The 27,249-nt window shown below is 54.0% G+C and overlaps 1 protein-coding gene and 2 long non-coding RNA genes across 4 annotated transcripts in view; 1 reads left to right on the top strand and 2 right to left on the bottom strand.

Annotated features, from left to right (window-relative positions):
* Window positions 1-14,430, bottom strand: part of LOC132384036 (1-phosphatidylinositol 4,5-bisphosphate phosphodiesterase beta-3-like) — a 211,803-nt gene extending 197,373 nt beyond the window's left edge. Inside the window, exon 1 of the mRNA XM_059955321.1 lies at window positions 14,086-14,430. Coding sequence (XP_059811304.1) covers window positions 14,086-14,184 — 99 coding nt within the window. The 5' untranslated portion in view covers window positions 14,185-14,430. The remainder of the gene's footprint in view (window positions 1-14,085) is intronic.
* Window positions 580-17,716, top strand: LOC132384037 (uncharacterized). 2 transcript variants are annotated; one of them, XR_009508834.1, is made up of 3 exons: window positions 580-1,640; window positions 8,882-8,995; window positions 17,591-17,716. It is a non-coding gene; the product is annotated as an uncharacterized LOC132384037 (long non-coding RNA). The 2 variants fall into 2 exon arrangements; XR_009508833.1 differs by lacking the exon at window positions 17,591-17,716 and adding an exon at window positions 10,336-11,536 and having other exon boundaries at window positions 583-1,640.
* Window positions 17,717-25,888: 8,172 nt separating this feature from the next.
* Window positions 25,889-27,024, bottom strand: LOC132383669 (uncharacterized). Its single transcript, XR_009508749.1, has 2 exons — window positions 26,894-27,024; window positions 25,889-26,672 (listed from the first exon to the last, which is right to left on the bottom strand). It is a non-coding gene; the product is annotated as an uncharacterized LOC132383669 (long non-coding RNA).
* Between the last annotated feature and the right edge of the window lie 225 nt (window positions 27,025-27,249).

The following is a 27,249-nucleotide window of genomic DNA, read 5'->3' as shown; positions in this document are numbered from 1 at the left end:
TCCCTCCACACCGTCCCATCACACACTCCCGGGGTCAGACACAGAGTGAATCTCCCTCCACACCGTCCCATCACACACTCCCGGGGTCAGACACAGAGTGAATCACCCTCCACACCATCCCATCACACACCCCTGGGGTCAGACACAGAGTGAAGCTCCCTCCACACCGTCCCATCACACACCCCTGGGGTCAGACACAGAGTGAAGCTCCCTCCACACCGTCCCATCACACACTCCCGGGGTCAGACACAGAGTGAATCACCCTCCACACCATCCCATCACACACCCCTGGGGTCAGACACAGAGTGAAGCTCCCTCCACACCGTCCCATCACACACTCCCGGGGTCAGACACAGAGTGAAGCTCCCTCCACACCGTCCCATCACACACTCCCGGGGTCAGACACAGAGTGAAGCTCCCTCCACACCGTCCCATCACACACTCCCGGGGTCAGACACAGAGTGAAGCTCCCTCCACACCGTCCCATCACACACTCCCGGGGTCAGACACAGAGTGAAGCTCCCTCCACACCGTCCCATCACACACTCCCGGGGTCAGACACAGAGTTAATCTCCACACCGTCCCATCACACACCCCTGGGGTCAGACACAGAGTTAATCTCCACACCGTCCCATCACACACCCCTGGGGTCAGACACAGAGTTAATCTCCACACCGTCCCATCACACACCCCTGGGGTCAGACACAGAGTTAATCTCCACACCGTCCCATCACACACCCCTGGGGTCAGACACAGAGTTAATCTCCCTCCACACTGTCCCATCACACACTCCCGGGGTCAGACACAGAGTGAAGCTCCCTCCACACCGTCCCATCACACACTCCCGGGGTCAGACACAGAGTGAAACTCCCTCCACACCGTCCCATCACACACTCCTGGGGTCAGACACAGAGTGAATCTCCCTCCACACCGTCCCATCACACACTCCCGGGGTCAGACACAGAGTGAATCTCCCTCCACACCGTCCCATCACACACTCCCAGGGTCAGACACAGAGTGAAGCTCCCTCCACACCGTCCCATCACACACTCCCAGGGTCAGACACACAGTGAATCTCCCTCCACACCGACCCATCACACACTCCCGGGGTCAGACACAGAGTGAAGCTCCCTCCACATCGTCCCATCACACACTCCCGGGGTCAGACACAGAGTGAAGCTCCCTCCACACCGTCCCATCGCACACTCCCGGGGTCAGACACAGAGTGAAGCTCCCTTTATTGCCCCATGGCCCCGTGCTGCAGCATTTGATTGTAATTATTATTATTATTTTTTTAAAACATGGCCAAGACATTAGTCCAATGCTCAATCGTACGAGGAGCCGGCTGGATTCGAACCCACGACCATTGGCCTTTAAGTCCGGTGCTGATGCCACTACACCACCAGCCAGCAGCAGGAGACCGCACATTCACCTGTGCAAGATCGCCTCTCAATCTCCCTCCCCCCATCATTCAGGAATTAAGAACTTGAGGGCACAGGCTTAAGGTGAGGTGGTTTACTCAGAACCCGAGCGTCGTTTTCACAGAGAGGGAGAGAGGGATGTGGAGTGGGCGGATAGAGAAAGTGGCGGAGGCGGATTTGATTACAACATTGAAAAGACACGGACCCGGAGCAAACAAGGTAAACGGGACAAGTGGGACTCGGAGACACTGTGATCGGCACGGAGAGGTTGGACGTGTGTCTGCTGTGACTTGTTTATAAGGGAATCACTCTAACAAATCTCTCCTGGACTCATTCCAACATTACAATATTCTTCGTTAAACAAATAATCCAAAACTGCACTTTCGGACTGAGATTTATCCTGCACACACACCCCCCCCCTCCCCCTTGGATTTCAGACCCACAAAGGGCCCCATTCCATGGCTTCCTGGTCACAGGAGACGGGGGACTGGAGCTCAAGCAGTCCTATCGACGGGCAGGTGGAAAATACCCCTTCCCTCCCCACAAACCCCTCTCATCCAAGTAGAGATCTCAACTTTTCCAACTTTGCAACTGAACCCCTATCCACCCATGGAGTGGAGGGGCTACCCCCTCAGCCTCCCCCTCCAGTTCTCGTCTCACTCAACCCGAGGAGGGTGCAGGGACCAGAGGGGGAGGAGGGGGTTACAGTGACAGGGAGGGATGCAGGGGCCAAGAGAGAGTTAGAGAGACGGAGACGGGTGCGGGAGTGGGAGACCAATGCTGGAGTTTAAACACCGGCAGAAAGTTGACTGAAAATCGTTCTGTTCACAGACCAAGGAACAGGACAAAGGGCAACTCAGTCTGGAGAGGAGCCAAGGGAGCGTGGATCCCCTGACCCAACCCAATTGCCGACAATGCCTCCACAGAGCACCACGCCGATCAAACCTGCTGACCACACCCCGGGGCACTGCCGAGCGGGGGGATGGAGGGGGGGGATTCCGGAGTGGTGCAAGAGGCGACTGCCGTTACATCTGTGGGAACCTCGCACTGTGCATTGATCCGGGCACAGGACCTCCCTGCCAACACTGGCTTCCCAGCTGCTCTGTGCCCATAAACAAAGTCAGGGCCTCGTCCGTCTCCCCCACTGACGATAGATGACATCCTAGAGACCGGCGGAGGGGCTGCGTGGGTGGTTGGAGAAATAGCACAAGAACTGCTGAATCACTGTAGCTCACAGGCTCCAAAAAAAACAATAACTAACTAGTCTCTGATCATACGTGCAATGGTACAGTGTAGACAGAGCTTCACTCTGTGTCTGACCCCGGGAGTGTGTGATGGGACGGTGTAGAGGGAGGGTCACTCTGTGTCTGACCCCAGGGGTGCCTGATGGGACGGTGAGGAGGGAGCTTCACTCTGTGTCTGACCCCGGGAGTGTGTGATGGGACAGTGTGGAGGGAGCTTCACTCTGTGTCTGACCCCAGGGGTGTGTGATGGGATGGTGTGGAGGGAGATTCACTCTGTGTCTGACCCCGGGAGTGTGTGATGGGACGGTGTGGAGGGAGCTTCACTCTGTGTCTGACCCCGGGAGTGTGCGATGGGACGGTGTGGAAGGAGCTTCACTCTGTGTCTGACCCCAGGGGTGCCTGATGGGACGGTGAGGAGGGAGCTTCACTCTGTGTCTGACCCCGGGAGTGTGTGATGGGTCAGTGTGGAGGGAGCTTCACTCTGTGTCTGACCCCGGGAGTGTGTGATGGGTCAGTGTGGAGGGAGATTCATTCTGTGTCTGACCCCGGGAGTGTGTGATGGGACAGTGTGGAGGGAGCTTCACTCTGTCTGACCCCGGGAGTGTGTGATGGGACGGTGTGGAGGGAGCTTCACTCTGTGTCTGACCCCGGGAGTGTGTGATGGGACGGTGTGGAGGGAGCTTCACTCTGTGTCTGACCCCGGGAGTGTGTGATGGGACGGTGTGGAGTGAGTTTCACTCTGTGTCTGACCCCGGGAGTGTGTGATGGGACGGTGTGGAGGGAGATTCACTCTGTGTGTGCCCCGGGAGTGTGTGATGGGATAGTGTGGAGGGAGATTCACTCTGTGTCTGACCCCGGGTGTGTGTGATGGGACGGTGTGGAGGGAGTTTCACTCTGTGTCTGACCCCGGGAGTGTGTGATGGGACGGTGTGGAGGGAGATTCACTCTGTGTGTGCCCCGGGAGTGTGTGATGGGATAGTGTGGAGGGAGATTCACTCTGTGTCTGACCCCGGGAGTGTGTGATGGGACGGTATTGAGGGAGTTTCACTCTGTGTCTGACCCCGGGAGTGTGTGATGGGACTGTGTGGAGGGAGTTTTACTCTGTGTCTGACCCCGGGAGTGTGGGATGGGATGGTGTAGAGGGAGTTTCACTCTGTGTCTGACCCCGGGAGTATGTGATGGGACGGTGTGGAGGGAGTTTCACTCTGTGTCTGACCCCGGGAGTGTGTGATGGGACGGTGTGGAGGGAGATTCACTCTGTGTGTGCCCCGGGGGTGTGTGATGGGACGGTGTGGAGGGAGTTTTATTCTGACTTATCCAGGGAGTGTGCGGTGACTGTTTGTCGAGATACTGTAAGATAATAAACCTTTAATAAAAGCCTCTGAGGGTTCTGGCCCTAGTGAAACCTGGAAAACTGGTTGAACAACATATCAGACGAAACTTCACACAGGCAAACGTGAAGAAGCAAACTTAAGACACAACAAGAGATATCAGTAGGGTTGGGTGCAAGATCCCATCCCGACCTCGAATCCATAGCCCTGCTGAGAAACAGGAACAGATGCTGTCTTGGGGAGAGCACGCAGTGTGGGGGTGGAGGGGGGAGAGAACAAGCTCAGGAATAGCTGGATCACCAAGTACTCAGACACACTAAAAAACCAACTAACCAGAGGGATGGTGTAGAACAGGGGTCACCAATCTCAGCTCGTGCCATGGACTGAAGCTGTTAAGCAAGGGTCCATGGACCCCAGGTTTCTATCCCTGGTGTAGAGGGAGCTTCACTGTGTCTGACCCCGGGAGTGTGTGATGGGACTGTGTGGAGGGAGCTTCACTCTGTGTCTGACCCCGGGAGTGTGTGATGGGACGGTGTGGAGGGAGCTTCACTCGGTGTCTGACCCCGGGAGTGTGTGATGGGACGGTGTGGAGGGAGCTTCACTCTGTGTCTGACCCTGGGAGTGTGTGATGGGACGGTGTGGAGGGAGCTTCACACTGTGTCTGACCCCGGGAGTGTGTGACGGGACGGTGTGGAGGGAGCTTCACTGTGTCTGACCCCGGGAGTGTGTGATGGGTTGGTGCGGAGGGAGCTTCACTCTGTGTCTGACCCCGGGAGTGTGTGATGGGACAGTGCGGAGGGATCTTCACTCTGCTGTCAACCGGACGGGGTGTACCCCAGGCTACTGTGGGAGGTGAGAGAGATTGCTGAGCCTCTGGCGATGATCTTTGCATCAACAATGGGGACGGGAGAGGATCCAGAGGATTGGAGAGTTGTGGATGTTGTTCCCTTATTCAAGAAAGGGACTAGTGATAGCCCAGGAAATTATAGACCAGTGAGTCTTTCCTCAGTGGTTGGTAAATTGATGGAGAACCCAAGAGGCAGGATTTATGAACATCTGGAGAGGTATAATATGATTAGGAGTAGTCAGCATGGCTTTGTGAAAGGCAGGTCGTGCCTTACAAACCTGATTGAATTTTTTGAGGATGTGACTAAACACATTGATGAAGGAAGAGCAGTAGATGTAGTGTATATGGATTTCAGCAAGGCATTTGATAAGGTACCCCATGCAAGGCTTACTGAGAAACTAATGAGGCACGGGATCCAAGAGGACATTGATTTGTGGATCCAGAAGGCAAAGCGTGGTTGTAGACGGGTCATATTCTGCATGGAGGTTGGTCACCAGTGGTGTGCCTCAGGGATCTGTTCTGGGACCCCCTACTCTGTGATTTTTTTATAAATGCCTTAAATGAGGAAGTGGAGGGATGGGTTAGTAAAGGTTGGAGGTGTTGTGGATAGTGTGGAGGGTTGTCAGAGGTTACAGCGGGACATTGATAGGATGCAGAACTGGGCTGAGAAGTGGCAGATGGAGTTCAACCCAGAGAAGTGTGAAGTGGTTCATTTCGGTAGGTCAAATATGAATATAGTATTAATGGTAAGACTCTTGGCAGTGTGGAGGATCAGAGGGATCTTGGGGTCTGAGTCCATAGGACTCTCAAAGCTGCTGTGCAGGTTGACTCTGTGGTTAAGGCGGCATACGGTACATTGATCTTCATCAATCATGGGATTGAGTTTAGGAGCCGAGAGGTAATGTTGCAGCTCTTCAGGACCCTGGTCTGACCCCACTTGGAGTACTGTCCTCAGTTCTGGTCGCCTCACTACAGGAAGGATGTGGAAGCCATAGAAAGGGTGCAGAGGAGATTTACCAGGATGTTGCCTGGATTGGGGAGCACGCCTTATGAGAATAGGTTGAGCGAATTCGGCCTTTTCTCCTCGGAGCGACGGAGGATGAGAGGTGACCTGATAGAGGTGTACAAGATGATGAGAGGCATTGACCGTGTGGATAGTCACAGGCTGAAATGGCTAGCATGAGAGGGCACGGTTTTAAGGTGCTTGGAAGTAGGTACAGAGGAGATGTTAGGGGTAACTTTTTTTTTTTACGTAGAGCGAGGTGAGTGTGTGGAATGGGCTTCCGGCTGTGGTGGCAGAGGTGGAAACGATAGGGCCTTTTAAGAGACTCCTGGATGGAGACATGGAACTTAGAAAAATAGAGGGCTCTGGGCAAAGCCAAGGTAGTTCTAAGGCAGGAACATGTTCAGCACAGCTTTGTGGGCCAAAGGTCTATGCGAGACCAAACCAGAAGATGAAGATGCCTGTGATCAGTGGTGAACTGGCTGTCTTTGGGTTCAGCACAGGGGCTCGTGGATGAAAGGAGGTCTGTGATCCGTGGTGAACTGGCTGTCTTTGGGTTCAGCACAGGGGCTCGTGGATGAAAGGAGGTCTGTGATCCGTGGTGAACTGGCTGTCTTTGGGTTCAGCACAGGGGCTCGTGGATGAAAGGAGGTCTGTGATCCGTGGTGAACTGGCTGTCTTCGGGTTCAGACAGGGACTCGTGGATGAAAGGAGGTCTGTGATCCGTGGTGAACTGGCTGTCTTTGGGTTCAGACAGGGGCTCGTGGATGAAAGGAGGTCTGTGATCCGTGGTGAACTGGCTGTCTTCGGGTTCAGACAGGGACTCGTGGATGAAAGGAGGTCTGTGATCCGTGGTGAACTGGCTGTCTTCGGGTTCAGACAGGGACTCGTGGATGAAAGGAGGTCTGTGATCCGTGGTGAACTGGCTGTCTTCGGGTTCAGACAGGGACTCGTGGATGAAAGGAGGTCTGTGATCCGTGGTGAACTGGCTGTCTTCGGGTTCAGACAGGGGCTCGTGGATGAAAGGAGGTCTGTGATCCGTGGTGAACTGGCTGTCTTCGGGTTCAGACAGGGACTCGTGGATGAAAGGAGGTCTGTGATCCGTGGTGAACTGGCTGTCTTTGGGTTCAGACAGGGACTCGTGGATGAAAGGAGGTCTGTGATCCGTGGTGAACTGGCTGTCTTTGGGTTCAGACAGGGACTCGTGGATGAAAGGAGGTCTGTGATCCGTGGTGAACTGGCTGTCTTTGGGTTCAGACAGGGACTCGTGGATGAAAGGAGGTCTGTGATCCGTGGTGAACTGGCTGTCTTTGGGTTCAGACAGGGACTCGTGGATGAAAGGAGGTCTGTGATCCGTGGTGAACTGGCTGTCTTTGGGTTCAGACAGGGGCTCGTGGATGAAAGGAGGTCTGTGATCCGTGGTGAACTGGCTGTCTTCGGGTTCAGACAGGGGCTCGTGGATGAAAGGAGGTCTGTGATCCGTGGTGAACTGGCTGTCTTTGGGTTCAGACAGGGGCTCGTGGATGAAAGGAGGTCTGTGATCCGTGGTGAACTGGCTGTCTTTGGGTTCAGACAGGGACTCGTGGATGAAAGGAGGTCTGTGATCCGTGGTGAACTGGCTGTCTTTGGGTTCAGCACAGGTTTGTACAGAGGAGACAGGGGCTCGTGGATGAAAGGAGGTCTGTGATCCGTGGTGAACTGGCTGTCTTTGGGTTCAGCACAGGTTTGTACAGAGGAAACAGGGGCTCGTGGATGAAAGGAGGTCTGTGATCCGTGGTGAACTGGCTGTCTTTGGGTTCAGCACAGGTTTGTACAGAGGAAACAGGGGCTCGTGGATGAAAGGAGGTCTGTGATCCGTGGTGAACTGGCTGTCTTTGGGTTCAGACAGGGGCTCGTGGATGAAAGGAGGTCTGTGATCCGTGGTGAACTGGCTGTCTTTGGGTTCAGACAGGGACTCGTGGATGAAAGGAGGTCTGTGATCCGTGGTGAACTGGCTGTCTTTGGGTTCAGACAGGGACTCGTGGATGAAAGGAGGTCTGTGATCCGTGGTGAACTGGCTGTCTTTGGGTTCAGACAGGGACTCGTGGATGAAAGGAGGTCTGTGATCCGTGGTGAACTGGCTGTCTTTGGGTTCAGCACAGGTTTGTACAGAGGAGACAGGGGCTCGTGGATGAAAGGAGGTCTGTGATCCATGGTGAACTGGCTGTCTTTGGGTTCAGCACAGGTTTGTACAGAGGAGACAGGGGCTCGTGGATGAAAGGAGGTCTGTGATCCGTGGTGAACTGGCTGTCTTTGGGTTCAGACAGGGGCTCGTGGATGAAAGGAGGTCTGTGATCCGTGGTGAACTGGCTGTCTTTGGGTTCAGACAGGGACTCGTGGATGAAAGGAGGTCTGTGATCCGTGGTGAACTGGCTGTCTTTGGGTTCAGACAGGGACTCGTGGATGAAAGGAGGTCTGTGATCCGTGGTGAACTGGCTGTCTTTGGGTTCAGCACAGGTTTGTACAGAGGAGACAGGGGCTCGTGGATGAAAGGAGGTCTGTGATCCGTGGTGAACTGGCTGTCTTTGGGTTCAGCACAGGTTTGTACAGAGGAGACAGGGGCTCGTGGATGAAAGGAGGTCTGTGATCCGTGGTGAACTGGCTGTCTTTGGGTTCAGACAGGGGCTCGTGGATGAAAGGAGGTCTGTGATCCGTGGTGAACTGGCTGTCTTTGGGTTCAGCACAGGTTTGTACAGAGGAGACAGGGGCTCGTGGATGAAAGGAGGTCTGTGATCCGTGGTGAACTGGCTGTCTTTGGGTTCAGCACAGGTTTGTACAGAGGAGACAGGGGCTCGTGGATGAAAGGAGGTCTGTGATCCGTGGTGAACTGGCTGTCTTTGGGTTCAGACAGGGGCTCGTGGATGAAAGGAGGTCTGTGATCCGTGGTGAACTGGCTGTCTTTGGGTTCAGACAGGTTTGTACAGAGGAGACAGGGGCTCGTGGATGAAAGGAGGTCTGTGATCCGTGGTGAACTGGCTGTCTTTGGGTTCAAACAGGGGCTCGTGGATGAAAGGAGGTCTGTGATTCGTGGAGCTCTGCAGGGATACAAGCCGGGACCTCGACTGTCTGCGATGGATACAAATGACCTGGATGGAAATGTCGATGAGTGGGTGAGTTCATTTGCAGACGACACCAAGACAGTTGGAGTTGTGGGTTGCGTAGAAGACTGCCAGAGAGATCAGTGCAATATAGATCAGCTGCAGACATGGGCAGAGAAACGGCAGATGCATTTTAACCCAGACAAGCATGGGGTGTTGCCCCTCGGTAGGGCAAATGCACAGAGACAAGCACACTATCCAGGGGAAGGCCCTTAACCGTTGCTGAGCAGGGGAATCTTCGGATCCAAGTCCATAGCCCCTTTAAAGTGGCCGCACAGGTCGATGGGGTAGTTGAGAAGGCTTATGGAGTGTTTGCTTTGAGTTGAGTTCAAAAGTGAGGAGGTAATGTGGCAACTTTATAAAAGTCAGGCGAGACCATACCTGGAGCATTGCGTACAGTTCTGGTCGCCCCACTATAGGAGGGACGTTGAGGTTTCAGAGGGGATACAGAAGAGGTTTCACCAAGATGCTGCCTGGTTTAGAGGGCCTGTGCTATCACGAGAGGCTGGACAAACTCGGGTTGTTTTCTCTGGAGTGTCGGAGGCCGAGGGGAGATCTGATAGAGGTTCACAAGATTATGAGAGGAATGAATAGATTATCTGTTTCACAGGATTGAAATGTCTAACACCAGAGGGCATGCATTATAGACAGTAGGTGCAGGAGTAGGCCATTCGGCCCTTCAAGCCAGCACCGCCATTCACTGTGATCATGGCTGATCATCCACGATCAGTACCCCGTTCCTGCCTTCTCCCCATATCCCTTGACTTTGCTATCTTTAAGAGTTCTACCTAACTCTTTCTTGAAAGCATCCAGAGAATTGGCCTCCACTGCCTTCTGAGGCAGAGCATTCCACAGATCCACAACTCTCTGGGTGAAAAAGTTTTTCCTCAACTCCGTTCTAAATGGCCTACCCCCTTATTCTTAAACTGTGGCCTCTGGTTCTGGACTCCCCCAACATCGGGAACATGGTTCCTGCATTGAAGGTGAGGGGGGTAGGTTCAAGGGGGATGTGAGTGGTGGCTGCCTGGAATGTCGGTAGAGGCACACACATTGGAGGCTTTTAAGAGACGCAAATATAAGGAAGATGGAGGGATATGGACATGGAGAGATTAGTGTTTGAGTGCGTTTGATTTGCTTTTTAAGCTGGTTCAGCCCAACACTGTGGGCTGAATGGCCTTTTCCTGTGCAGTTCTATGCCTGCTCCAGGAAGCGTGCAGAGGGTTGCTTGAACCTGGGAGACCAGTTGAGCAGCGGGGCGGGTGGGGCCGTGCACGGGCAGACTGGAGACTCGGGAAAGTCACATCAGGAGCCCGCCCGCCCTCGCCTGGCATGCTGCTCATCTTGTTCCCCAGGCTGGGCGCTCACGGTCCCAGGGCGACCTCCGATGCAGAACAGCGGCACCGAGAAACGGGTTGAAGCGCACCCAACCCAAAACGCCGAAGGGAGCCAGCAAATCGCAGAGGAATAAATAGTCGACATTTCGGTCCCCCCAGCGGCGTGGCAGGTGGAGCTGTCCCCCTCAGAGTGCCGGAGATTGGGGTTCAACCCCCACCTCTGGTGCCCCCCTGTGCCACTCTCCCCCTGACAGTGTCTCTGATTTAATTGCCCCTCAACAGCTTGAGGGAGGGGTGAAATTGGGGGTGGGAATTGATGGGGATGGGAGGGATGAAATGAGTTTGGTGGAAGAGGTTGCCGTGACTGTCAGAATTAAACCATTTGCCCGATCAATCCTGGCTGATTTATTATCCCTCCCAACCCCATTCTTCTGCCTTTGCCCCATAACCCCCAACACCCTGACTAATCAAGACTATCAACCTCCGCTTTAAATATACCAGCGACTTGGCATCCACTCTGCCTGTAGTAATTTATTCACCTTCCAGCTAAAGAAATTCCTCCTCATTTCTGATCTAAGGAAACGTCCTTGTATTCTGAGACTGTGCCCCCGGTCCTCGAGGAAACCACCTCTCCATTTCCGTGCTACCTATCTCAACAGGCCTTACGATTTGCATTTGCTGCATTGCATTCCCCACAGATTCTCCACCCCTCAATAAAGACATTGATGGCTGACACGAACATGAAGTGTTCTGTTTCCTTCCTTACATCCCTACGCAAGGGTGGATATAATGAGATTTTCTGCAACAAAAAGAAGTGGACGAGGGCAGGGTTAGACTCGACAGGCCAGAGGGCCCAGCTCTGCATTGCACAACCCATCATGTATTTCTCAAAGAGAGCAGAACATTTGCAAAACTATTTCTCCCTCTGACGACCTGCCCAGGAACTGATTCCGTTAAGAGCTGAGTCACTCAGCACAGATAACACCCATCCAGTGTGTCCCAACCCTCTCCCGTCCGCAGCCCTCCCACTGGCGTTACCAAGCAGTCCGGGGTTACCAAGGGAAATCCAGAGCTCGGGACCCAGATTCCCAATCTCGCCCCCCCCCCCCCAGGAAATGGGAAGACCCTCACCCTACATATCTCAGCTCAGCCTCCAGATCCAATGGGAGTGAATGGGAAGGGGTGGGGACCCATTGGGAGTGTGGACGGTGGGAGTGAATGGGAAGGGGTGGGGACCCATTGGGAGTGTGGACGGTGGGAGTGAATGGGAAGGGGTGGGGTCCCATTGGGAGTGTGGACAGTGGGAGTGAATGGGAAAGGGTGGGGACCCATTGGGAGTGTGGACGGTGGGAGTGAATGGGAAGGGGTGGGGTCCCATTGGGAGTAGGAACGATGGGAGTGAATGGGAAGGGGTGGGGGACCCATTGGGAGTGCAGATGGTGGGGGTGAATGGGAAGGGGTGGGGTCCCATTGGGACTGAATGGGAAGGGGTGGGGTCCCATTGGGACTGAATGGGAAGGGGTGGGGTCCCATTGGGACTGAATGGGAAGGGGTGGGGTCCCATTGGGACTGAATGGGAAGGGGTGGGGTCCCATTGGGACTGAATGGGAAGGGGTGGGGTCCCATTGGGACTGAATGGGAAGGGGTGGGGTCCCATTGGGACTGAATGGGAAGGGGTGGGGTCCCATTGGGACTGAATGGGAAGGGGTGGGGTCCCATTGGGACTGAATGGGAAGGGGTGGGGTCCCATTGGGACTGAATGGGAAGGGGTGGGGTCCCATTGGGACTGAATGGGAAGGGGTGGGGTGCCATTGGGACTGAATGGGAAGGGGTGGGGTGCCATTGGGACTGAATGGGAAGGGGTGGGGTCCCATTGGGACTGAATGGGAAGGGGTGGGGTCCCATTGGGACTGAATGGGAAGGGGTGGGGTCCCATTGGGACTGAATGGGAAGGGGTGGGGTCCCATTGGGACTGAATGGGAAGGGGTGGGGTCCCATTGGGACTGAATGGGAAGGGGTGGGGTCCCATTGGGACTGAATGGGAAGGGGTGGGTCCCATTGGGAGTGAATGGGAGGGGGTGGGGTCCCATTGGGAGTGTGGACGGCGGGAGTGAATGGGAAGGGGTGAGGTCCCATTGGGAGTGAATGGGAAGGGATGGGGTCCCATTGGGAGTGAATGGGAAGGGGTGGGGTCCCATTGGGAGTGAAAACCCGAGCAGGGGAAGGTTTGAAGTAGTAACCTACCGAGGGGAGGAGGCTACTCAACCAGCACAGGCATCACTTTCCCAACACCAGACCTGCTTGCTTCCCTCCCTCCAGTGACCTCGTCGCCTTCGCTCACCCAGCTGGGGTACCCACCTGCCCCCAGCTGAGGCGGTGAATAATCCCTCGTGCCCACCGTGAGTCCCAATTCCTCATGGGTGGGGGGGGGGAGGGGGAGAGTGGTGTGTAACACCGGCCTCAAATTTCCAGTACACCCCAACCCCTGGTGAATCTGGGTAAACTGAGTGAGGAGGCCCGAGGCAAATTAACCCTCTTCCACCTTCAGATCCCACTAGTGCCCATGGGTTGGGGAAGGGTCTCAGGATCGCACTGTGGCCCGTGGCCCCCAAGGAAAGAGCCGGGGCTCTTGGTTTAACCGTCCACCGTGCAGCATTCCCGAGACGTTCCGGCGGGAATGCACCAAACCTGGGCCAGGGTCCAGGCCGAGGGAGGGGATGTCAACAGAGGCTCTTGGACATCATCACTCACACAGCCCTCCGCAGGCGCGAGATCAAAGAATCCCAGGAATCTGTGGGAACCTCAGAGAATCTTCCACAAGGACAGCAGTGGGAACCGGCTCACGGACACAAGGCAGTCGCTCCCTGCTCTCTGTTCCAAACCCCACCACCCCCCCTTCCCAGTTCCTTGATTTACCCCCTCACTCCCCACCCCCTTACACCCATTACACCCCCTCCTCAGTAACTCCGAATTACTCTTCACTCCCCACTAATCCTACACCCCCCCACTCCTCACCAATCACCAATCCACCCCTCCTCCCCTCAGTTCCCCGTTACCCCCTCACCCATCTGTCTCCCTTCAGCCTCCCCGCACCATTCCCCCTCTCACAATTAACCCCAACCTGCCCCCCTCCAGCTACGTTAGATAACCAGCACACTCAGCCCCTTTCGCCTCTCACCTTCCTCCCCCTTAACCCCCACCCGCTCCCCTTCCTCATTTCCCCCGCCCCCACCCTCTCTCGGATTCTCTCTTCTTAACCCTCCCACCCCCGGGCCGCTTGTGTTTGCAACCGAATACCCATTCCCTTTTTTGGCACTGGGTTAGCAACGGGGGTGACGAGAGGGAGGGAGGGCAGTGGGTGATGGAGGAGGGAAGGGAGAAGCTCGGAGGGTATGGGACAGAGGGCAATGCTGGGAACCTTTCCCCCCCCTCCCCTCCGGCCCGCACCCATACAGCCCCGCCAGCACGGAGAACCAGCAAACCCCCCCCCCCCAAACTTCTGATAGCGACCCATCCCTGACATTTTGTGTTCTGGGAGGAACAACACTCCCCGAAACCGGCACTCCTCCTCCCCACGCCGAACCGGGGCAGCCCCGGCCTGGGAAACGGCGCCCCCGAGCCGAGGAGAAAACTTTTTTTTTCTCCTCTCAAAACTTTCGAAGAGCTTTGCAAAACTTTCCCAGCCAGCGTGCACCTGTCGGGTGGGGAGTGTGGTGGGAGGGAGCGGGGCTGCCTCTCCTTTGCGGAGCCCCCGCCCCGGATTCTTACCTCGTCCCACTTGATAAACTTGCTTCCTTTCTTCAGCGTTTCGTGAACGGTCACTGGCTTCAACTGCAGTGCGTGAACCCCGGGGCGAGCTCCGGCCATCGTCCCTCCTCCAGCGGCCCCTCGACCGGGCTCCCACCGCCGCTGGGAGGAGAGGGGGGGCAAGGAGAAGTTGGAAGTTACCGCTCCTCTCCACTAAAGTCGCTCAGGCTCTCTGCATGTTGGGAGAGGCGGCCGAGGCTGCCCTGTCAATCGGGCTCTGCCCGCCCACTCGCCCTTAAAGGGGCAGCGCGTCCGCGCTCCGGATGGTGAGGGGTAAAATGAGGAGAGTGAAATATGGAAGAGGGCTCGGAGGGTGGAGGTAGGTGGGAGTGGGGAGGGGTCGGGTAGGTGGGAGAGGGGAGAAGTGAAAGAGGGAGGGGTGGAGTTAAGAAGGAGGGTAGGACGGGGATGGAGAGGGAGGGGGAAGGGGGAGTGTGAGATAAATGGGAGAGGGGTGGAGGTGTGGGGCAAGGGAAGGGGTACGAGTGGGGGAGGCGAGGTGTGAGAAAAATGGGAGAGGGGTGGAGGTGTGGGGAAGGGGGAAGGGGGTAGAGTGGGGATGGGATAGGTGAGGGTGATGGTGGGGAAGGGGATGGGGAGAGGGGATGGGGAGAGGGGGTGGGGAAGGGGATAGGGAGGGGGATAGGGGGAAGGGGAGGGGGATAGGGGGAAGGAGATGGGGGGATGGGGAGGGGATATGGAGAGGGGGTGGGGAAGGGGATGGGGAGATGGGGATGGGGATAGGGGGAGGGGATGGGTGGGGAGGGGGAAGGGGATGGGGAAGGGGGTACAAGGTGTGGGATAGGGGAAGGGGGTAAGGGGGTGGGGAGGAAGATAGGGGATGGGGAGGTGGATGGGGTGGGGTGGGGAGGGGGAGGTGTAAGGGTGGGGATGGGGGTTAGGGGAAGGGGGTAGGGGTGGGGAGGGGGATAGGGAAGGGTGATGGTGGGGAAGGGGATATGGAGATGGGGATGGGGAAGGGGGTACAGGGTGTGGGATAGGGGAAGGGGGTGTGGGGGTGGGGAGGAAGATAGGGGATGGGGAGGTGGATGTGTGGGGAGTGTGATGGGGAGGGGGATGGGTGGGGAGTGTGATGGGGGGGATAGGGGATTGGGATAGGGAGATGGGGTGGGGAGGGGGATAGGGGAAGGGGATGGGTGGGGAGGGGGATAGGGGATGGGGAGGGGGAAGGGGGTGGGGTGGGTTGTAGGGGAAGGGGAGGGTGTAGTGGGTAGGGGAGGAGGAAGGGAGAGGAGGGGTGAGAGGGAGAGAAGAGGGAGGGAGGGAGGAGTGGAGTGGAAATAGTGGAGGGAGGGAGAGGGTTGAGGAGAAGGGGATTGTGGGTGAAGGATGAGAGAGTGTAGTGGGGGAGGTGAAGCAGGCAGTAAGGGTCAGCATGCGCTATATTAGGTCACACACATACACACGCAAAGACGTCATGAAATCTGTTCTGCACAACAGGAAAAAAACTATAAATCGTAATAAATAATATATATTTTTTTAAAATCCTTATACCTGTGAATCTGTGGACTTTGTTGCCACAGACGGCTGTGGAGGCCAAGTCAATGGGTGTAGTTAAAGTCAATAGGTCACTAATGTGTGAGGCTGTCAAAGGTTACAGGAAGAAGACAGGAGAATGGGGTGTGAGAGGGATCATAAATCAGCCACGAGAATGGCAGAGCGGACTCGATGGGCTGAATGGCCTTATTCTGCTCCTATGGCTTATGGACTTGTAGATATAACTGAACAACACACAGGAATGTGAAACAATTCCCTCAAGTACATGCACAACTCCTTACAGCATTTCAAACACGTAGAGAGGCAAATATGCAAGAGTACGTGCAGATATAAGACACACACAGAGAGGTTGTGAATCACAGTTCCCCGCAGCGCACGAGGAGGGATTCTCTCACTTCTGACTCCAACATCAACCCTGCCCCGAGGTGCCTTCAGTCGGAACGGGGCCTTCCCAAAGCACTGCTCCTGTGTCCCGGCTGTGTACAGAGCAATTGGTAACCTTTCTGTTCGGAGGGGGCAGTCGAGGGGAGGGAGATGAGGTTGATACCGAGTTGGCAGAGGCACCATTTCGCTGATTTCAGACTGTCCCACGATGGGAATTTTGGTGACTGTCAAGGGGCCCCTTCACCGCCCTTCCCACAGCAAAAGCACTCGTCATAGAAGAGGAGGCTATTTGTCCCTTCATTTCACCACTGGCCCTTTGAAAGCACCACCACCCCCCCCCCCCAGCCTGGTTCACCCACCCTTTCCCCCACTCCCGTTCAATTCCCCTGCGGAAGTTCCATACTTTCGGACTCCGAATCAAAACAATTCGCTGCGGGGAAACGTTCCCCGATTCGCCCCCCCCCCCCTTGTTGGATCGCCACGTCCCCCTGAAATCCCCCAATGCCCCGACTTAATCTGCTCTGAACCTGCTCTGCTCCGGGGGCGGTGGGGCAGGTGAGAAGCCCCTAGCTCCCCCAGTGTCATTACATCAAGCTGCCCCCAAAAACCTTCACACTCTTCTACTTGCAATCCCTAATGTGGGAATAGGTTGAGTGATAGATAGATAGATAGATACTCTATTCATCCCCAAGGGGAAATTCAACATTTTTCCAGTGTCCCATACACTTATTGTAGCAAAACTAATTACATACAGTATTTAACTCAGTATAAATATGATATGCATCTAAAATCACCCTCCCAAAAAGCATTAATAAATAGCTTTTAAAAAGTTCTTAAATAGTTTACTAAAGTGCATTGAGTGGTAACTTAAGCTCAGTCCTAACCCCGGCACTTTAACATGTCTTGCCCCTGGTGGTTGAATTGTAGAGCCGAATGGCGTTGGGGAGCGACGGAGGATGAGAGGTGACCTGACTGAGGTGTACAAGATGATGAGAGGCATTGATCGTGTGGATATTCAGAGGCTTTTTCCCGGGGCTGAAATGGCTGCCACAAGAGGACACAGGTTTAAGGTGCTGGGGAGTAGGTACAGAGGGGATGTCAGGGGTAAGTTTTTCACTCAGAGAGTGGTGAGTGTGTGGAATGGGCTGCCGGCGATGGTGGTGGAGGCGGATACGATAGGGTCTTTTAAGAGACTCTTAGATAGGTACACGGAGCTTAGGAACTTAAAGGGCTACACGGTAGGGAAATTCTAGGCAGTTTCTGGAGGTTAAATGGTCAGCACAGCATTGTGGAACATTTCAATGTTCTATATACTGTGTCTGGGAGAGCAAATGTCCAGAGGAACATGCGTTAAACCGGCTGGCGGTGCCAACATTCACTGATTCCCGTCACTCTCTGCGAGGAGTTTGCACGCTCTCCTGCTGACCGCGTGGGTTTTCCCCCGGGCGCCCCCAGTTCCTCCCACAGTCCAGAGACGGACAGACCAAGGTTAGAGGTTAATTGACGTCGAAAACATATCGAAGGGTCTCGGACTGAGACGCCGACTCTTTACTCCTCTCCACAGACGCTGCCCAGCCTGCTGAGCTCCTCCAGCACTTTGTCTGTGTGGGTGTTGCTCTGGATTTCCAGCGTCTGCAGATCTTCTTTTGCTATACATTTTTTAAAATGTTTTAAATAAATAAATGCTAATATATGTTGGTATTTTGTTGCGTATCCATGCATGACTTCATTCTAAATATAAACATTTACTCTTTATAGTTAGGATCATAGAACAGTCCAGCACGGAAACAGGCCCTTTGGCCCATCTAGTCCCCGCTGGACCATTTCAGCTGCCTACTCCCATCGGCCTGCTCCGGGACCACGGCCCTCCATCCCCCTCCCATCCGTGTGCCTATCCAAACTTCTCTGAAACATTGAAATCGAGCTCGCAACCACCACTTGCACTGGCATCTCATCCCAAACTCTCACCACCCTCTGAGTGAAGAAGTTTCCCCTCACGTTCCCCTTCAACTTTTCACCTTTCACCCTTAACCCATGACCTCTGGCTGTAGTCCCACCCAACCTCAGTGGAAAAATCCTGCTTGTATTTACCCTATCTATGCCCCTCATAATTTTGTATACCTCTATCAAATCTCCCCTCAATCTTCTACGCTCCAAGGAATGAAGTCCTAACCTTTTCAATCCTCAAGACCCGGCAATGTCCTTGTAAATTTTCTCTGCACTCTTTCAAACTTATTTACTTCTTTCCTGCAGTTAGGTGACCGACATGATTGTTTAATGTGTTTTTTGTTGACCAACAGACCGCAACAAATTCTTAATGCGTGTAAATGTGTGCGGCAGATAAAACTGACCCTCTTTTAATATTTAAAATACATCTTTCCGGGATTAATTTAGTCAGCGATCTCGGTCAGAATGAACGAGCCGGGCCGAATGGTCTGTACAACTGGAATTCACTCACCACCGGACAGAATAGAGTAATCTGTGTAATCTCCTCTGGACTGTTTTCAGCGAAACAGAATCCTTCTTTAAACAGATTTCGCGGACCGGACTGGGCTCTGTCACTGACACGTCAGGGCTGGGATTTATCCCCCTGGCAGTTTTCAAAGACATTCCAAACGCAGAGACCCCATCCGCTCCGGAGAATCTTTGGTGAGACCATCCACAAATAATCTTCGTTACGTCAGCTGATGAAGCCTCTGGGGCTTCCTACCCTGAGCAGGAGGGAGTTACAGAGACGGGGAAGGGTGTGGGGTCGGAGGGGGTTACAGAGACAGGGAAGGGTGTGTGACCGGAGGGGATTACAGAAATGGGGAGGGGTGTGGGGCCGGAGGGGGTTACAGAGACGGGGAGGGGTGTGTGACCGGTCACAGAAATGGGGAGGGGTGTGGGGCCGGAGGGGGTTACAGAGATGGGGAAGGGTGTGGGGTCGGAGGGGGTTACAGAGACAGGGAAGGGTGTGGGGCCGGAGGGGATTACAGAAATGGGGAGGGGTGTGGGGCCGGAGGGGGTTACAGAGACGGGGAAGGGTGTGGGACCGGAGGGGATTACAGAAATGGGGAGGGGTGTGGGGCCGGAGGGGGTTACAGAGATGGGGAAGGGTGTAGGGACCGGAGGGGGTTACAGGGACGGGGAGGGGTGTAGGAACCGGAGGGGGTTACAGGGACGGGGAGGAGTGTGGGGCCGGAGGGGATTACAGAGACGAGGAGGGGTGTAGGGGTCGGAGGGGGTTACAGAGACAGGGAGGGGTGTAGGGGTCAGTGGGGGTTACAGAGATGGGGAGGGGTGTAGGGGCCGGAGGGGGTTACAGAGACGGGGAAGGGTGTAGGGGCCAGAGGGGATTACAGAGACGGGGAGGGGTGTGGGGCCAGAGGGGGTTACAGAGACAGGGAGGGTTGTGGGGCCGGAGGGGGTTACAGAGACGGGGAAGGGTGAGGGACCAGAGGGGGTTACAGAGACGGGGAAGGGTGTAGGGGTCGGAGGGGGTTACAGAGACGGGGAGGGGTGTGGGGCCGGAGGGGGTTACAGAGACTAGGAGGGGTGTAGGGGTCAACAGGGGTTACAGAGATGGGGAGGGGTGAGGGACCGGAGAGGGTTACAGAGACAGGGAGGGGTGTAGGGGTCAGAGGGGGTTACAGAGACGGGGAGGGGTGTATGGGTCGGAGGGGGTTACAGAGACAGGGAAGGGTGAGGGACCAGAGGGGGTTACAGAGACAGGGAGGGGTGTAGGGGTCAGAGGGGGTTTACAGAGATGGGGAGGGGTGTAGGGGCCGGAGGGGGTTACAGAGACGGGGAAGGGTGTAGGGGTGAGTGAGGGTGAAGTGATGGGAAAGTTGGACAAGGGGGAGGGTACGGGGTGTGGGGTTGGGATTTATAAACCCCCTCTAGGGGCGGAGTGAGGTGTGTGGAGGGAGAGGGAGGGAAGTGAGTCTGGACTGGTTACCATGGCGACGTGTCGTGATTTCTCCACGCCCCCTCCCACCGGTTCTCCGGGACCTTCTATCCCATCCGTGGCCGGCTAGCGCCACCTCCTGGCGGGCGGGGGAACGGCAGCGTCGCGGCTCCTCGGCATCCTCGAATGCGGGAACGAAGTTCCTCACTGCTGAGGGAGCGCCGGAGTGTCAGGGAGCAAAGGGGCTGTTGAAATTCCGTTTGGCCGCCGGTGACCCGTGGCGACCGCTACCTTTTTACTTTGTAGGTCCCTGGATGAGGGAGTTGATGGTTTTGTTGGCCAAGTTTGCAGAGGAGACAAAGATAGGCGGAGGGGCAGGTAGTGTTGAGGAAGCCGGGAGTTTACAGACTGTCTTGGACAGATCGAGAGGATGGGCAAAGAACTGGGGGATGGAATACAGTGTGGGGGGAGTTGTATGGTCACGCACTTTGTCAGAAGGAATAAAGGCCTGGACTATTTTCTAAATGGAGAGAAAATTTAAAAATCTGCGCAGCAAATGGACTTGGGAGTCCTCGTGGAGGATTCCCTGAAGGTTAACTTTCAGGTTGAGTCAGCGGTGAGGAAGGCAAATGGAATATTAGCCTTGATTTCGGGAGGATTGGAATATAAAAGCAGAGATTGAGACTTTATAAGGCACTGGTCAGACGGCACCATTGTGGGCAGTTTTGGGGGGCCCCCCCCCTCAAAGAGGTTGTGCTGGCATTGGAGAGGGGCCAGAGGAGGTTCGCGACAGTGATGCGGGGAATGAAAGGGTTAACGTACGAGGAGGGTTTAGTGCCTCCGGGCCTGGACTCGCTGGATCTCGGTGAAACCTATCAAACATCGAAAGGCCGAGATGGGGTGGCGGTGGAGAGGGTGTTTCCGAAAGTGGGGACCAGAGGGCAGGGCCTCAGACGAGGGGACAGAGATGAGGAGGAATTTCTACAGGTGATTTAAACTCAGGGCTGGCTCTCCTCGACGTTCACTCGTCCTGCTCCGGCTGGGGTTCTGCTGGGCTTCGTGTCTGAGGACTGACATTCACTCTGAATGTTACTCGCTCACTTTTAATCTTTTTTTTTACTGCGTTTAACTCTCCGCACGTTGGGTGCTTGACGATCTCTCCTTTAATGGGTCCTTTCAGGTTTCTTTTGTGGCTGCCTGTCGGTGGGCAAATCTCAAGGTTGCATAACTTATAATAAATGTACTTAGAACTTCTTTGGCCAGAGGTCCGTGAATCTGTGGAAATCATTGCCACAGACTGCTGAGGCATATATGCCCAGAGACCAAGTCACTGGTTGTACGTAAAGTGGAGCTTGATAGGCACTTGATTAGCCAGGGTGTCGAAGGTCACCGGGAGAATGGGGACTGGAGGGGTAGTAAGCCAGGCATGCAGCAGACCGGATGGGCCGAATGGCCTGATTCTGCTCCTATGCTTTGCTGGTGCTCTGAGCATTGTGGGAACGTCACGCGATACATTGGCGACACCCGCGGGCTGCCCCCCTCAACCATCCTCTGGTCGTGTCGGCTGCTAACGCAAATGCTATATCTCAGGGCGTGCGTCCCTGTGCCTGCGAGGTATACATAGCTCAACCCGGCGACCAGGCCTGAGGTAACAAATTCCACAAATCCACCACCCTCGGGTTAAAGATGTCACGACGGTCGGGTGTGGACCAAGTGCGGGGCGGGGGGGGGGGGGCACCGAAGCGGGTCGATAGCTCGCAGACCAACGCCAGCAGAGTTAGAGGGAAAAGCAAACGGTAAACACGAGGCCGAACGGGGCCGCGAACCAAAACTCTCAGATGGAAAACGGAGCCAACGCTGCGGCTGAAAGGAATAACTGAATTTGAAACGAATACCGCCAGTCTTCGCAATCAGTTGACTCGACAGTCCCATTTCTCGGGCGGGGCCGAATGCAGGCAGGCAGCGAAACGCTGCTGTGCTTTGCTCGAGTCTCGACAAGTGCTACGATGACAAGAAACACACAAAATGACAGAGTTCTACATCATAAGTCCAAAAAGTAATATAATGAATATTAATTACCCAATAATGAAATCTAAAGTTTGGTAAAGCCAGTCCTCCATCATTTTTTTTGGTTTTTGCAATAAAAGTTTATTCACTCCAGAGCTTTTGTTATTCCAAACATAAGACAAAATCAGAGAATCTATTTTATCAAAGAATGTTTTTGGAACAAAAGAGGGAACTGCTTGAAACATACATAAAAATTTCAGTAGAATAACCATTTTTATAGATAGCATTTACTTGACCTATCAATGACATCGACATAGGCGACAATTTAGAAAGCGCCTGTTGAGTATATTCAATCAAGGGAGAGAAATTATACCTAGATAGGTCTTTAAAATTTTTAGCAATTTTGATACCAAGGTAAGTGAAATGGTTTTTGGCAATATTAAAAGATATTTGATCGGAATAATTATTGATAGGAAATAATTCACTTTTATGTAAATTGCGATATAGCACTTTGCGTACTGTATTTGCTACCCTTATTGATTCTGCATCCCTAAGGCAGCGATAATTGCTCTGCAGGCTGCAAAATTGTCTTATCATCGGCCTGCCCTTCCTGACAGTCTGACTGCACACTATCTTTGCTTTATTACCATCCGCCCTATGAGTGCCTGCACTCCAGTTCCCCGCCCCCCCCCCCCCCCCCGGCCGAGTTAGTTTAAGCCTTCCGCAACAGCTCGAACAAACCCGCCCGCCGGAATATTGGGCCCCCCCCCCTGGGTTCAGGTGCAACCCGCCGCTTTAGAACAGGTCATCCCTCCCGCCCCCCAGAAGAGATCCCAATGATCCAAGAACCTGAGGCCCTGCCCCCCCCCCCCGCGCCAATTCTCAGCCAGGCACTTATCTGCCCAATCTACCCGCACCGGCACAGGCAGCAATGCAGAAATTACTACCCAGGAGGTCCTGCTTCCCAGCTTTCTGCCCCGCTCGATAAATTCTCTCTTCAGGACCTCATAAGCTTTTCCTTCCTGTGTCATCGGTACCAATACGTACCAGGACATCTTGCTGCTCTCCCTCCCTCGCCAAAGTGCTGTGGACACGATCTGAGACGTCCCTGACCCTGGCACCTGGGAGGCAACTTACCATCCGGGAGTCCCGTTCACGTCCACAGAATCTCCTGTCTGTTCCCCTCACTATCGAGCCCCCTATCCCCACCACTCCCCTCTTCTCCCTCTTTCCCTTCTGCACCGCGGACCCACGCTCGGTGCCTGTAACCTGGTCTCCATGACCATCCCCTGGTAGGGGAATCACCCCGCCCCCTCCCACCTCAACGACAGCATCCAAAGTGGCATACTTATTCTTGAGGGGGCGCTCAGTGCTAACCGCCCCCTTTCCGTTTCTCCTGACCGTCACCCAGCTGCCCGCCTCCCGCAACTTCAGGGCGTCCGCTCCCCCGATGATCTCCTCGCTCTCCCGTACAAGCCGGACACCGGCCTTCAAGGAGCGCAAGTCTCCCAGGTCTCCAGCATCCGGAATGAAGAACGCACAGCGGCGTTTGGAGTACCCTAAGCACCCCCAACACAGTAAAGAAAAGGGGGAAACTAACAGAAATATACCCAGAACTGAGGCCTCTTCCGAGCCCAAGCCCTCTCACCACTGGCCCGCTCCCAAAATGCCCTTCTCTCCTTTTATTTACTCCTCTCTGCCACTGACCGGGCCTCCAGATTGACACTGAGGGCCCGCGAAGCTCCCCTTTTGAACGAGCGCCGCCGAACCGCGGGGAACCTCCTCGCTGTGCGCTGCTCCCGCCGCTGACTGGGCGTAGAGGTGGATTGTGAGGTCAGGGGGGGCCACCTCGTCTCACCAGAGGGCGAGTCAATTCTCTTACAACGCCCTGTCAATGTGGAGTCTGCCGTTCTGTCGCCCCCCACCCCGCATCGATAGGATGCTTTCTGCCGAACTGACTGCTGTTGGTGCGCGTCGACTGGACGGCCTTGAATCCGGGAGGCTGCGACCAGCCCGGGCAGAGGGCAGGGCGCGCTGGGCCTCGATCAGACTGTGCGGGAGCCGCAGCCTAAGAGGCCAGAGTGGGATAGAGAGCGGGCATCGAAGCCAATCAGAATCAGACTTATGATCAGTAACGTACATTGTGGAATTTGTTGTTCTGTGCTGGGAGTTTCATACAATACATAAAAAATACTCTAAGTTACAATCGGGACTATATATTGTGGGCAGTGATGACAATATTGATTTCAACATGATAGGGAGACAGTCTGAGGTAACACACACAAAATGCTGGTGGAACGCAGCAGGCCAGGCAGCATCTATAGGGAGAAGCGCTGTTGACATCTTGGGCCGAAGCCTGAAACATTTACTGTTCTTCCTCCTATAGATGCTGCCTGGCCTGCTGCGTTCCACCAGCATTTTGTGTGCGAACACGAAGTACACTGCAGATGCTGCGGTCAAACCAGGGCGTACAAGAAAGCCGGATGAACTCAGTCCTGACGAAGGGTCTCGGCCCAAAACGTCGACTGCTCCTTTTCAACGGAGGCTGCCCGACCTGCTGAATTTCAGCCAGCTTTTTCGTACGCGTTTTGTGTGTTGTTGCTTGGATTTCCAGCATCAACAGATTTCCTCGTGTTTGCTTTTTTAAAAGTCTGAAGTAGTAGTATTTCGATGAGTAAAGGAAATTCCAGTGGTGTGAGAGAGTTGATTGGAAGGAATGACAGAGGAGCCCAGTGGCGCGAGTTTCTGGGGAAAAATGAGGAAGCTGCTGGATAGATTTATCCCAAAAATTTAGAAATACTCAAATGGCAAAATAGTACAACCGTGACTGACAAGAGAAGTCAAAGCTAATGTAAAAGCAAAAGTAAAATGCCTACAACAAAGCAAAAATTAGCGGGAAGACAGGGGATTGAAAAGCTTTTGAAAACCTACAGAGAGCAACTAAAAATCATTAGGAGGGAAAAGATTAAAGCAAGCTCGCAAATATCAAAGGTTTTTCAAGTCTGCAAAAAAGTAAAAAGAGAGATGAGAGTGGATAGAGGGTGGCTAGAAAATTAGATTGGAGAGATAATAACGAGGGACAAGGAGATGGCAGATGAACGAAACGAGTATTTGGCGTCAGTATTCACTGTGAAAGACACTACCGCGTGCTAGGTGCCGTGAGGGAAGAGATTTGGGCGCAGTTGCTGTTACAAGGGAGAAGGCGCTCAAAAAGCTGAAAGAGCTAAAAGTACATAAGTCACTCAGACCAGAGGAACTGGGAGTTCTGAAAGAGATAGTGGTAGAGATCGTGGTGGCATTAGTAAAGATCTTTCAAACATCATTGGACCCTGGCATGGTGCCAGAGGACTGGAAAATTGAAAATGTCACTCCACTCTTTAAGAAAGGAGAAAGGCAGCGGAAAGGAAATTATAGACTGGTTAGCCCGACCTCAGTGGCTGGGAAGATGTTGGAGTCGATTGTTAAGGATGAGGTGATGGAGTACTTGGTGACGCGGGACAAGATAGGACAAAGTCAGCACGGTTTCCTTCAGGGAAAACCTCGCCTGATGAACCTGCTGGGATTCTTTGAGGAGATTACAAGTAGGATAGATAAAGGGGGCGTAGTAGATATTGTATATTTGGATTTTCAGATGACCTTTGACAAGGTGCCACACGTGAGGCTGCTTAACAAGTTAAGAGCCCGTGGTATCACAGGAAAGTTACTGGAATGGTTCGAGCATTGGCTGGTTGGTAGGAGGCAGCGAGTGGGAATAAAAGGATCCTTTTCTGGTTGGCTGCCCGTGACTAGTGGTGTTCCGCAGGGGTCGGTGTTGGGACCGCTTCTTTTTATGCCGAATATGAATGATTTAGATCAGTGATTCTCAACTGTTGTTTGGCCACGGCCCCCCTCAGGAGCTCGTCTCAGGTTCCGGGGACCCCCCCCCCCCCCACCCCACCTTTCAAACAGGGATACAACACGGACAGATAGACAGAAAATCATTTATTATTGAACACCAAGAAAGCTTGAACATTCCGACATCCCGGACAAAACTTTAAAAAAAAGACTGCATGTATCTGTCAGGCCTGATGCGATCCTCGAGCTCCGTGCCGTTCCGCAAGTTTCATGATATCGGCCTCCAGGTTAGACGATGACAGCCGGAGACCGCCTCTTGTTGCGGCATCAATTCCGTTCCTGGATTTTGTCAAGGAATCTACCTTGCAGAATCCGCTCTCAACCAAGTATGTGGAAGGAAAGGCAATAAAATACCTCTGGGCTTTTTCCCACAGTGTTGTAAATTTATTCAGCGGATTACTCTTGGTCCAAGAATCTTTTTGAAACTGACTGAACTGACGACGTGCAGTTTTACCGCTCTGAAGGTCAGTCCAACTCTCTTGAATTTCTGCCTCAACTTGGGTGGGGTTGTACATCAAACAGATTCAAAATCCAACCCGGGACGCCGCGGTTTAACAGGCCGTTCGCGTCCTTGTGTATCTGCTTGAGATGTTCCACATGAGCTGCAGGAGAGTCATCGTCCTTCGATCGTCTGCGATCGTCTTCGGGTTTGGAAATTGTAAAGATTCCTGACGTCCCGTATTGTATCCAAGTGTGTTTCCCCCCCCCCCCCAATGAGCTTGTCTCCTGCTTTCATCTGGCAACGTAGACCTGCCGTTCAAAGACGGGTTTTGCGGAGGCGTGATGAGACCATTCCACCGAACACTGCCGACACCTTTTTTTTTCCCCGCCAAGGAATTCACGGGTAGAATTATTTCTGAAAATAATAATAAAAGTAATCACGAGGCATGATTTTGCTTTTTTTTTTCCGAGCTAACTTGACAACGTTGACTGGGAAATGGTTTAGGGAGGCAGTCTGAATGTATTTGACTTTGAAATACAGATACGTTACTGACAAAAAAATGCTGTCACCCGGAGCCAGGGATTTTATTTTCCCAGTGACTTCATACGCAGCAATAAACACTTTTCACAACCTACCTTAACGTATAATGTATCCAAACACACACACACGTTAAAGTTGCTAGGCTGAAATAAAAGGCCTAGCAAGACACGCTGATCTTCGGAGAGTGAAGTACGGCGGTAATGGACGCGAGGACTCCGGATTGACTCCGATTCGCGACTGACTCGGAAGTGAGGCTGCGCGGGAGGAGCTTAAGCAACGAATTTACCAGGCGCGCCAAATTCAAACGGTGCGTTGGGAAGTTATTATAAATAGGAGGGAAACTACTGACTCCCACGAAGGTTGCTGCTGGGGTATTTCGTCGGTTCTGTTACCGGGGCCCCCGTAAACACTTGGGGCTCCCCTTCTCACGGTTTTCAGTCGGTGGCCCCCC

Source organism: Hypanus sabinus, chromosome 31 (genome assembly GCF_030144855.1).
Source record: "Hypanus sabinus isolate sHypSab1 chromosome 31, sHypSab1.hap1, whole genome shotgun sequence".
NCBI classification, from domain to species: Eukaryota; Metazoa; Chordata; class Chondrichthyes; order Myliobatiformes; family Dasyatidae; genus Hypanus; species Hypanus sabinus.
This window is presented reverse-complemented; position numbering and strand designations above follow the sequence as displayed.